General features: G+C 38.8%; 1 protein-coding gene across 5 annotated transcripts in view; it reads right to left on the bottom strand.

Moving 5' to 3' along the window:
* Positions 1-13,197, bottom strand: part of alphaCOP (coatomer subunit alpha) — a 270,633-nt gene that overhangs the window by 57,862 nt on the left and 199,574 nt on the right. For 3 of the 5 annotated variants that reach the window (XM_071670569.1, XM_071670572.1, XM_071670570.1), the window contains exons 7-13: positions 11,676-11,915; positions 11,000-11,094; positions 8,928-9,063; positions 8,301-8,417; positions 7,701-7,840; positions 7,402-7,609; positions 1-180 (exon numbers count right to left, since the gene is read on the bottom strand). In XM_071670569.1, coding sequence (XP_071526670.1) covers positions 1-180; positions 7,402-7,609; positions 7,701-7,840; positions 8,301-8,417; positions 8,928-9,063; positions 11,000-11,094; positions 11,676-11,915 — 1,116 coding nt within the window. Of the gene's footprint in view, positions 181-7,401; positions 7,610-7,700; positions 7,841-8,296; positions 8,418-8,927; positions 9,064-10,999; positions 11,095-11,675; positions 11,916-13,197 lie in introns of all 5 variants that reach the window. The other 2 variants (XM_071670568.1, XM_071670571.1) reach the window with 1 other exon arrangement.

Below are 13,197 nucleotides of genomic sequence, written 5' to 3'. Positions count from 1 at the left end.
TTCATCATATTTACGCTGTACCAGTGCTAATTTGAAGCGGAATTCTGTTGAATCAATGGTAAGGACACGAGGGGTTGCCTGGCGGTCCAAACAGTATACTGAGCTACCTGACACACGAGTTACATAAACTGGCAATTCAAGAGTGCGGATAATGCCATGGTCACCATTTGTCAGGGCATACTGTTGGAACAAAACAATTTCAAATAATAATTTCATTGTTCAAAAGTTTAAACATGCAAAAAACTATACATAAGCAGTAAGCTACCAAACACTTGTGTTACACATCCTGGCAATGCAGCAGAGTGGAAAATGCTGTTGGCACAATTTTCAGTACATATGATTGAAGCAAAATCATCTTTATTAAGTTTCATTACTCAAAAGGTTGGAACATGTAGAAAATATTACACAAAAATCAATTAAATTGACTGAAAACATCTCAATGGTGATAAGAAGTTATTATATACAGTAAATGAAAAAAAGCTGGGAGGAGGAGTGAACTCAGTTGTGGAAATTAATTATTTGTAAGAAGCACGTATATGACTACACGGAATGAAGAAAGTAATGAGGGTGTGTGCGAGATATTTGGCAATCCAGGGAATACAAAGGGAATGAATTGTTGAGTGACAGACTGGGTGAAATGTAATATTTTGAGATGGTTTGGGCAGGTGGAAAGAATGCATGATGGGGAGTTTAGGTTATGACATTATAATTAAGGACAGCATGGCATTCTGTCCACAAACATACAATCTCTCCTTGTCATTTGTAACACTTGACAACACTTAACTCAAGCAGTTCATTCTTTGTAACTAGATTTTCCTGCAGTGAGAACTATGTGCTAGCCCTGCCTCTTGGCAAAATGGTAAGAGCAGTAGACAGAAGTAGTACATAGGGCCATTTAGGCAAGAGTACTAGGTAGAAACATTAGGTAGAAGTAGTCTTTAGGAACATTAGGTAGAAGCCTCTGCACTAGACTTGCCCTCTGCCAGTGGCCTATTAAGGGTGAGGCAATAAAGGCTAAGAAGCAGCACTGGAGTTCTTTAGTTATAGAGACTCTACTTCTGTGGCCAGCCCTTTGAGGCGTTCCAATTGAAACAGGCATCGGAGATATACAGATTAGATATATAGATAGACATTTGAGGGGTTGGTGGGAGAGAAAGACCACCTGGGACATGAAACACATTGAAAGAGTACAGGAGGGGGAGAAATATGGGACAAATGCAAGGAACAGTATATGCAAAGGAGGTATCTAAGGACAGGGATAAGTGGAGACTTTTCCCTTCATGGGAACTCCCGTAAGGAGCAGGCTTCAGAGATAGATAGCACGTACATCATCATGCAGTATGAAAGGGACTACAGTAATGATTAATTATATGAAGTGACCTAGCCTTATTTTAAAAGTAAAGCTTAAAAAAAATTGAAGCAGTTACTTCTTATACTAGCGACTTTAAAAAATATCACAAACCTCTGACGTAAGGTACAACATCTACCAAGACAAAAGCCTGAAAATGACAAGATAGCACTGGGAAAATCACCATTTGCAAGCCAAAATGCCAATAAAATCAATGTTAATGGCAGTTTGATACATGTGCATTGGTTCACCATAACTAGATGGAAGGTACAACACAGCCTCTCGAAATTTAGCACAGTAAAACAAGAGTGCAAGCAGTGGAGAGGAGCTTCAAAAGACTGGGAAGAGATGATAACTGGAAAGAGTAAGGAAAGAGGATAATACTATGTGTAAAAGAGACAAAATTAGTTATAAAACTGAGGAAATATGCAGGATGGCTAAGGCAGAAAACAAAAAGTAACAAGAAAAAAGATATAGGGAGGAAGGACAAACTGTCTTTGTATGTGGGTGGAAGACAAATAAGAAAAGGAAAATATTCAGAGCTTGGAAAGGGAGAAAGGCAAAGACCATCTTGCTGCACAGTGGGGAAACTGCACATTGAATACATCTATAATAATAAAATAACCTGTGTATGCACACAACCACCTATTTGTCATTTATGTGAAGAGAACTTTATACTCATGGCACTCCATCTCTTGAACAACCTCTACTCTCATAAAACTTCTTAAATCTATGTATGCTGTCTGCATGAACCATGTTCTCCGTCACTCTGTCTGTGTTTGTCAGCACTACAGCTCCAAAACGATGACAGCTAAAAACTTGAAACTTTATATGGATACTAAGGGATACCATGGGTGTGAACTGGCACATGGTTTTTTTTAAAATATGGTGTGTGTGTGTCTGTAAGCACCAAAGCTCCATGACAATGACACCTGAAATATGACATTTTGTAAGCATATTAAAGGAGACCCAAAGGATGTGCTACTGGGTACAATTCTTTTATCTAAATATGAAGTGTATGTAATCACCTATTTGTACTGTAAGGGGAGGGAGTCTTAACAGTAGTGAGGCCTCACCTCTTGAACATTCTCTATTCAACATACAACTTAAATCTGTGTATACAGTCTGTATCAACCATGTCTTCAGTCATCTTATTCCAGTAATCCACCATGTTATACTTAAAAAGTAATTATTTACATCTCTTTTAAAAAGCTTCTTGATTAATCTCAAGCTATGCCCTGTAGTTGACCTATCTCTACATCTTTAAAAGAACTGGTCATTGTCTACATCAACAATCTGTTTTAATGACTTAAAGTATGTAAACATGTCACCCTACATTCCTCTCTCTTACAAGGTGAGCAAATTTAGAGCCTTTAGCTTTTCCCTATCACTTAACTATATTAATTCTAATACTGTCTTTGCTGCTCTCCTCTGGACTTTTTCTTTTACTTCTTTGTGCTCTTTAGATATGGTGACCAAACCTGATAGGCAAGTTGTACTAAATTTTGGTCTTAAGTATAATGTGGACAGCTAGCTTGACATTTCCTTAGCTCTCTGGACAATAATTTCTGGGCAGTGATCTATTAACGTTTTTGAATATCTGTGTTGCATAGGCATATGTCCATTCCAGTGCAACATTTCCCACAGCAAGTATCTTATTGAAAAGAGCAGTCAAGGGTTTAAATATCTCATTTTTCATCGCTTTCACTGTCCTCAGGTAAAACTTTTCTGTCCCTGCTGTCTTATTTCTTTTTCCATTTTGTGCTGATACTACATTTTCATCTTTTATGCCAATATGTTGCATGATGTAACCAGGATGTGAGAAAAGGAGAGATAGGTAGTATGTTTGAGGAAAGGAACCTGGATGTTTTGGCTCTGAGTGAAACGAAGCTCAAGGGTAAAGGGGAAGAGTGGTTTGGGAATGTCTTGGGAGTAAAGTAAGGGGTTAGTGAGAAGACAAGAGCAAGGGAAGGAGTAGCAATACTCCTGAAACAGGAGTTGTGGGAGTATGTGATAGAATGTAAGAAAGGAAATTCTCGATTAATATGGGTAAAACTGAAAGTTGATGGAGAGAGATGGGTGATTATTGGTGCATATGCACCTGGGCATGAGAAGAAAGATCATGAGAGGCAAGTGTTTTGGGAGCAGCTGAATGAGTGTGTTAGTGGTTTTGATGCACGAGACCGGGTTATAGTGATGGGTGATTTGAATGCAAAGGTGAGTAATGTGGCAGTTGAGGGAATAATTGGTATACAAGGGGTGTTCAGTGTTGTAAATGGAAATGGTGAAGAGCTTGTAGATTTATGTGCTGAAAAAGGACTGATGATTGGGAATACCTGGTTTAAAAAGCGAGATATACATAAGTATACTTATGTAAGTAGGAGAGATGGCCAGAGAGCATTATTGGATTACGTGTTAATTGACAGGCACGCGAAAGAGAGACTTTTGGATGTTAATGTGCTGAGAGGTGCAACTGGAGGGATGTCTGATCATTATCTTGTGGAGGCTAAGGTGAAGATTTGTATGGGTTTTCAGAAAAGAAGAGTGAATGTTGGGGTGAAGAGGGTGGTGAGAGTAAGTGAGCTTGGGAAGGAGACTTGTGTGAGGAAGTACCAGGAGAGACTGAGTACAGAATGGAAAATGGTGAGAACAATGGAAGTAAGGGGAGTGGGGGAGGAATGGGATGTATTTTGGGAATCAGTGATGGATTGCGCAAAAGATGCTTGTGGCATGAGAAGAGTGGGAGGTGGGTTGATTAGAAAGGGTAGTGAGTGGTGGGATGAAGAAGTAAGAGTATTAGTGAAAGAGAAGAGAGAGGCATTTGGACGATTTTTGCAGGGAAAAAATGAAATTGAGTGGGAGATGTATAAAAGAAAGAGACAGGAGGTCAAGAGAAAGGTGCAAGAGGTGAAAAAAAGGGCAAATGAGAGTTGGGGTGAGAGAGTATCATTAAATTTTAGGGAGAATAAAAAGATGTTCTGGAAGGAGGTAAATAAAGTGCGTAAGACAAGGGAGCAAATGGGAACTTCAGTGAAGGGCGCAAATGGGGAGGTGATAACAAGTAGTGGTGATGTAAGAAGGAGATGGAGTGAGTATTTTGAAGGTTTGTTGAATGTGTTTGATGATAGAGTGGCAGATATAGGGTGTTTTGGTCGAGGTGGTGTGCAAAGTGAGAGGGTTAGGGAAAATGATTTGGTAAACAGAGAAGAGGTAGTAAAAGCTTTGCGGAAGATGAAAGCCGGCAAGGCAGCAGGTTTGGATGGTATTGCAGTGGAATTTATTAAAAAAGGGGGTGATTGTATTGTTGACTGGTTGGTAAGGTTATTTAATGTATGTATGACTCATGGTGAGGTGCCTGAGGATTGGCGGAATGCGTGCATAGTGCCATTGTACAAAGGCAAAGGGGATAAGAGTGAGTGCTCAAATTACAGAGGTATAAGTTTGTTGAGTATTCCTGGTAAATTATATGGGAGGATATTGATTGAGAGGGTGAAGGCATGTACAGAGCATCAGATTGGGGAAGAGCAGTGTGGTTTCAGAAGTGGTAGAGGATGTGTGGATCAGGTGTTTGCTTTGAAGAATGTATGTGAGAAATACTTAGAAAAGCAAACAGATTTGTATGTTGCATTTATGGATCTGGAGAAGGCATATGATAGAGTTGATAGAGATGCTCTGTGGAAGGTATTAAGAATATATGGTGTGGGAGGCAAGTTGTTAGAAGCAGTGAAAAGTTTTTATCGAGGATGTACGGCATGTGTACGTGTAGGAAGAGAGGAAAGTGACTGGTTCTCAGTGAATGTAGGTTTGCAGCAGGGGTGTGTGATGTCTCCATGGTTGTTTAATTTGTTTATGGATGGGGTTGTTAGGGAGGTGAATGCAAGAGTTTTGGAAAGAGGGGCAAGTATGAAGTCTGTTGGGGATGAGAGAGCTTGGGAAGCGAGTCAGTTGTTGTTCGCTGATGATACAGCGCTGGTGGCTGATTCATGTGAGAAACTGCAGAAGCTGGTGACTGAGTTTGGTAAAGTGTGTGGAAAGAAGAAAGTTAAGAGTAAATGTGAATAAGAGCAAGGTTATTAGGTACAGTAGGGTTGAGGGTCAAGTCAATTGGGAGGTGAGTTTGAATGGAGAAAAACTGGAGGAAGTGAAGTGTTTTAGATATCTGGGAGTGGATCTGGCAGCGGATGGAACCATGGAAGCGGAAGTGGATCATAGGGTGGGGGAGGGGGCGAAAATTATGGGAGCCTTGAAGAATGTGTGGAAGTCGAGAACATTATCTCGGAAAGCAAAAATGGGTATGTTTGAAGGAATAGTGGTTCCAACAATGTTGTATGGTTGCGAGGCGTGGGCTATGGATAGAGTTGTGCGCAGGAGGATGGATGTGCTGGAAATGAGATGTTTGAGGACAATGTGTGGTGTGAGGTGGTTTGATCGAGTAAGTAACGTAAGGGTAAGAGAGATGTGTGGAAATAAAAAGAGCGTGGTTGAGAGAGCAGAAGAGGGTGTTTTGAAATGGTTCGGGCACATGGAGAGAATGAGTGAGGAAAGATTGACCAAGAGAATATATGTGTCGGAGGTGGAGGGAACGAGGAGAAGAGGGAGACCAAATTGGAGGTGGAAAGATGGAGTGAAAAAGATTTTGTGTGATCGGGGCCTGAACATGCAGGAGGGTGAAAGGAGGGCAAGGAATAGAGTGAATTGGAGCGATGTGGTATACCGGGGTTGACGTGCTGTCAGTGGATTGAATCAAGGCATGTGAAGCGTCTGGGGTAAACCATGGAAAGCTGTGTAGGTATGTATATTTGCGTGTGTGGACGTATGTATATACATGTGTATGGGGGTGGGTTGGGCCATTTCTTTCGTCTGTTTCCTTGCGCTACCTCGCAAACGCGGGAGACAAAAAAAAAAAAAAAAAAAAAAAAAAAAAAAAAAAAAAAAAATGTTGCATGGCATCTTCCCCTCTGAGCAATGGAAATGGATCTGGGATATCAATTATATCTTTAATTGCAAATAAAGATAAAATTACTCATTCAAAATCTTTGCTCTGGCTTCACTGTCTTGAAGCAAACATTTTCCTGAATCAATGAAAAAACTGAATGCCTAATGACTCTTACTTCTCACCCAACTACAAAACTCTTAAAGGTTTCTTTTGCTGTATTCACTCTGATATACAAGTTTTAGTTTCTCTAAAGAAATTTATGTATATACTCTCATATGCTGGTTACTGGTCTCTTTGAATTTCTTATGTGCTACTTCCTTAGACAACAAACACTTCCTTATATCATCACTCCACCACTTAGGCATCATTTTAGGAAAAAAACTAATATGCACTGACACATTTGTTCCCTTCATTATTTTGAAAGTTTTACAGAAACATTTTCAAGCAATGTCCATATCGTTTTCATTAGAGATATCATTCCAAGTTTGTCTGTCAAGAGCAATGCAAAGATTACTGTTACTTGCAAGACTAAAATTAATTTTTCAGCAACTTTCATGGAGTGACCAGCAAGCTTTACATGAAATGTTCAGTAACCTTAAAAGTTATCTGCCAGTGATCATTTGTACTAAACTTTTCTTCAGTTTCAACATTATTAGAGAGATCCTCATTTGCAGCAAGAACTAAATCTTGCATGTTCTCATCACACAGAGGTTTCTCAACTAATTGTGCAATGGCACTGTCAAATTTCATGAGCAGTGGACAACCAAAATCTTACAAAAAGAGCTGTACTGCATGGAACTCCTCTCTGGTCTCTGATCAGCTGGTGAAAGCCATTAATTTGAAATTCTGAATGCATATTAAAGAGATCCCAACGGTATGCACCTTTCTTTTTCAATTTTTTATCTTATTTCAGTCCAAGCAAAGCTGGTGACTTTGGCTAGCATAAACCAAAAGTGTAAAAAAGTCTTAATTACACTTAGAGTAATAAGTGGATACAATAAGTGCCAATTAATTTTACTTCAATTAGGAATCATATTTTACATAAAAGCCATATTAGGTAACATGAGCTTAACATGCCTTCAACTGCAAGAGGTCAAGCAAACTGAGTAAATCATACCTTTATGTGGTTGCTAGTTGTGTAAACAAATACACCACTATCATCCCAAGAGCCAGACTTGACCCGATTAGTCTCGGTGATGGAGCACAAGCGTTCCAGTTTGCGATTACAAATGAGAATTGTGTGTTTGGAGAGCAATGCCACAGTAGTCATGTTGGCAGACCACACCACATAGCGACACTTGGCAATGCGAGCTGTTCCTAGCACTCTGTGGGTAAAAGGGCGAATCAAATAACATCTGCCTACAAAATACTATGAGCATAGAGCTTATGACTGTTTATATTACCATCAATACTTGCCTTTTCTGCTGGACATCAAATAGAGACACACCATCACTATCCCTGAGCAGAAGCATCCCTGTGCCAGCATAAAAGATCTCATCACAAGGAGGAGTTGTAACTTTCTTGGTCACTTCATTTTGCATGTTTTTAATCACTAACTGAAAAAAAAAGTGCATGATAACTGAAGCAATTAATACACTAAAAAGTTAATTACTCAAGGTACAAGTCATACATCTAAAGACAAAAGCATCAGTTTTTCATACATTTCTTTTTAATTACATTTATCAATTATTATGAATAAAGGCAGACTGTGAATTGTGTGCATGGGTATATATGTATGTGTCTGTGAGTGTATATATATGTGTACATTGAGATGTATAGGTATGTATATTTGTGTGTGTGGACGTGTATGTATATACATTGTGTATGGGGGTGGGTTGGGCCATTTCTTTTGTCTGTTTCCTTGCGCTACCTCGCAAATGCGGGAGACAGCGACAAAGCAAAATAATAATAATAATAATAATAATAATAATCAATCATCAGTTTTTTGTACATTTCTTTTTTAATTACAATTATTTACCAAGTCTAAGACCTTTCCAACATTCAACAAATACTTGCCTGATGGCTCTTATCCATGACAGCAAATCGGTTCCTGGCAACCCATACAGCTGTTAAGCCTGCAGACCTTTTGGAATCAGGGGCATCAGGGTTCTGAGGGTCTGAATCCTTGGGAATCTGTAACACCAGTCTTATTATTGCAAAACATTGAAAGAGGGTGGAAGGGACAAAATTCTGTTAAATATCAAATGAAAAGAAGGATGACTATTTTGATGAACCATTCTAAAGGTGGGTATCAAATAACTAGCAAGCAAAGAGCATTTGCACTGTGCAAGACTTAACACAGCAGTCCACTCTGCAAGAAGGTATACCACACAAATACATAATCATGTAATCCATCAACAAGCATTTACAATTTCAGGTACAACAAGCTACTTACCTACAGTTTATTCACTAGTCCACAGCATCATAACAACTATTTAATATTCTCTAAATTCTATCTGGGACCAATATCATAAAAAGACATTTATTTACAGCCCAAAATTTCCTCTTAAATCTCCTACTGCTTCCATAACTCATATATATATTATAAAAACTTTCTCATCATCAATTTTCTTCTTCAAAGACCTACTAAAAAAATTTACTTTTCATGCACTAACAGGGTAAACATTACATTAAAGATCTCACCTGGTATAAATCATAGTTGCTGTTATCCACATTGTGTGCACGAGTAGTTAGGAGAATTGCACTTTCTGCAGGGTTGAAGGACATGCTATAGATTGGTGCACGGGAACCTGCACGCAGCTGCATAATGGCAACATCCCTGGGAAGGTATATCAGACCAATACATTAACATTTCATGATTAGACTCTATCTCACCTAGTATTATCAAATTAAGGAAAACGTGTGCAGAATCACACCCCTAGAGCAAATTAATGTCTATCTCTCAGCGTATTTCTAGTCTCTCTCTCTCTCTCTCTCTCTCTCTCTCTCTCTCTCTCTCTCTCTCTCTCTCTCTCTCTCTCTGACCAAAATATCAAAGATGGAAATTAGAGAAATTATGAAGATTTGAAAGAGGAAAATGAAAATTTGGTAACAAATGCAGAAACAACACCCAAAACTCTAAAGTAAGATGGCATATCATGGAAGGAAAAAAAAAAAATGCATGAAAAATACCATAAAGGAGAGGTTACACACTCTAATGCATGTATGCATTCTGATCAATCTAAAGAATGGAAATGTGGCAACAAATGTAGATTATTACACTCATCTTGAATAACTTATAGGAAAGACTTTCTCCTATAGTCAAAATGAGATCATCATTATCATTATTTCGGTGCATCACACATGACAGCTAGAGACCAAGTGTGAATGAATGTGGCCTTTTATGTCTTTTCCTAGCACTACCTCGGGGAGGGGGGGGGGGGGGGGGGGGGGGAGAAAGAGAGAGAGAGAGAGAGAGAGAGAGAGAGAGGCTGTTCATCATCTCTTCATAGCACTGCCTTGTTCCATGGGAAACTGTGAGCAACCTGGCAAGAAAAAAAAACCATAATTAATACTGTCACCTTTCATGTTCCGTCCAAGGATCCTCCTTTATAGACTCCTGCAATACAAATGAGGCAAGAGAAACCATATATTCAGATGTGAAGTGATGTGTGCATGCCTATACACAGTCAAACAGGACAGTTAACAAGTATAAGTTCTGTGTCTTTAGTATGGATGTTGCATCTTAGCTTGGGGGATTTTATAAAATGTTGAATACACCTACATTTCTTGTGCAGGATCCCCTTCTGTGGATCTACTGCAAACTTTAGATGAATTTTATACCTGACAGTGACATTAACAGTGTACCTACTTACCTACAAGTATCTACAATGGGATTTAGACAAAAATGGCAAGGCCAGCGCAAAGTGCTCACTGCATGTCTTGCTTGATGTATACGAGTATTCTTCTCAGCTGCCACCTGCATTATATAATCATCAATTCTTGGTTCATCTGGGAATGATTTCAACCAAATGACTTGTGTTCTTTCAAATGTTTCTGTAGCTGTTCCAGGAATGTTTATTACTTCTCATGACAGTACAATGAATAATCATTCTAGCTTCCTGGATGGGCTTTCATATATTTTTGTCAAATTTATTTTCAATATGCTCCATGGTATTCTTGATAACTTAACAGTGCTGTATCTTGCCTGTTGAGGGCCTTTCAAGTTTAACACATTTTCTTTTATATCTTCAAAAGAGTGTAAGAAAGGTGGGGTAGTAAGTGCAATCTGACTGAGAGCTGAAAAGGGTACAGGGTGTGCTGAAATGGTTGAGACACATGGGGAGAATAAGCAAGGAAAAAACTAAATTTACGTGTTAAAAGTGAAGGTAGAAAGGGGTTGGGGATGACCATGAAGGAGATGACAGGATGGAGTAAAGGAGGCTTTAGGATATGAGACTGAATGTTCAGGAGGGTGGGAAATATGCATCTAACAGAACAAATTGGACTGATATGGTGTACTGAGGATGACGTGCAGTCGATGGGCATATCAAATGGTCAACATAAACCTTAGATTAATCCGTGGGGCTTAGCTGGTGAATGGTTTCTGACATTATTCGTGAAAGCTCGAGAGTGGATATTGCAGATTAAGCTGTTATTGAGAGTGGATATGGCAGATTAAGCTGTTGTTTGTCTATTTCTGTTAACATCTCACTTAGGTGAGAGAAGAAATTGGGTAAAAGAATTTATCAAATACTAAGCCACAAAGCACTTACTTATTTTTGGTTAAGTCAAGCCGACGTAGAAAGCGTTCCTTAACATAATATAGAAGGTTGCCATGCAGTGCATAAGCAGGTCTCTCTCGTTCCAGCTGCAAAAAAGTATCAATCATTAAATCTTGACTATTTATCAGTTCATCATCACTATATCCTATAAATACAGTCAAAATTGATATGAAATAGCTGCCAGCTTCATGCACTAAAAGAATCCCTACTTAATATCTCTACAGAAGAAATGAGCTTAAATATACTGTAATTCACATTACATTTAACAGTACAGCCACAGCAACAAATCATTTCATTTTGGTGAAAGTGGTTGATGAAATATCAACTGATATCATGAGCCTACTAAAATTCATCAGAACTATACAAGCTAATAATACACTAATTATTTCTTACAACAATAATCAAAAGAAGCAATCTTACGATCTTCAACCAGAACTGTGGTAACAACCATGACATGGTATGACCATGCTCTGACTAAGCCATGCCAATGACCAAGCTCATCCTAAGGAAGTGTAACAAAGATCCAGCATATATCACTGCCAATGAACAAAGCTCAAAGTAAACCAGATTAAATAAAATAGCTCCTAGAGATCTAATATCTGTATGCAGCATGTTGATCCCACATCAACACTGCCTAAACTTCAACTACCATTGCCAATGTTTCTACCTTGAAGATGATCATGCCACTATCATGACCAGCAGCAAAAAGGTTGAGTGAGGGATGAGCAGCCAGGACCCAGAATCGATCATGTTCTCGACGGAATGTGTGGAGGCATATTCTCTTGGCCATGTCCCACACACGAATGGACTTGTCTTCAGAGTTGGAAAGAATCAACTCTTGTCTTGGGTGGAACATAACACATGACACATTGTTGTAGTGACCACGGCAGGTATCTACTTCCCAGGCCTACATTAAAATAAATCTGGAGTTAAATGATATCAAACATAATCTTAATTAGTAAAATAAATCCCACACATACACATACAAATCAGTATTTTTCAGTCAAACCTATGAATACTTAATATAACGATGTTATCTAGCTATTTCAACTACTCCATTCCTAATTTCAATGGGTGGATCACACACATAAAGCCTCTGCAACACCATTCACACACACCCACAAGCCTCTTCGAAAGTGAAAACTGGAATTCCACATTCATGAGTGTTTCTTATCTATTTCACTATCTAATTCTCTGATGCCTGGTTCCAACTAGAACTCCTTCAAGGGGGTGGCCATAGCAATAGTCTCCATAACCAGTGGATGCCAGTGTTGCTTCTTTGCCTTTAGTGTCTCACACTTAACAAGCCACAGGCTGAGGACAACTCTAGTGGAGTGTTTGCAAAGGCTCCAACCTAATGTTCCTACTGACTACCACTAACTAGTTCGCTTTACACACAAATTTCATTCAAGAGAGATTGAGTCTTCATTCACACCACTTTCACACAAAAAATTCTTCCACAGCATCTAGTTCCCAATCATTCCTCTTACATCTTCATTTGAAATATTCCTACCCAATTGATTCTCTCACTGCATCTATGCATCTCTTCTGCCGTCTACCTCTTCCTGTACCTTCTACCATATTACTGCGTATCTTCTTGACCAACCTATTATCTGCCATACATCCTACATGACTATGCTACCCTAAAAGACTTTAATCCATGCAACTTTCAAATGACTTTTTCACATCAAAAAACTTTCTCATCTCCTCAGTCTCTGTTCTATTCATCCCCTTATTCCAACTATACCTCAAAATTATCCATCTCCACTGCTCATCTTTTATTTTTCTTGATCTACACAAACCTGACTTTCATAGCCATAAATCATTGGAAGAAAAAGTACATTTTCGGGCAAGTTAGGTTCTCAAACAAATGCTATGGATGATTTTTTTTCCCATACACCAGAGCTTAGAGCACAACTCCAATTTCTCTCCCATCCAACTTCAGTCTTCCCACTACCATCTCCACTCAATTTCATTCCCACAAAATTTACATCCTATATCACTTCCAGTTTTTAACCAGGCAAACTGAACTTAGAGTTTGAACTCCCTTCATTTTCAAAAACTCAGCTCTTAGCTTCATTCATATTCACTTTCATCAACTTCCTCCAACAAATATCAAACCAGCTGACCATTCATTCCGATTCTTTCTCTTTTGTAACATATGAAACTGCTTTATCTGCATACGGTAA

This window comes from Panulirus ornatus, chromosome 15 (assembly GCF_036320965.1).
Source record: "Panulirus ornatus isolate Po-2019 chromosome 15, ASM3632096v1, whole genome shotgun sequence".
Taxonomy (NCBI): domain Eukaryota; kingdom Metazoa; phylum Arthropoda; class Malacostraca; order Decapoda; family Palinuridae; genus Panulirus; species Panulirus ornatus.
Note: the sequence above shows the minus strand (reverse complement) of the source record. Positions and strands in the feature narration are given on the sequence as shown.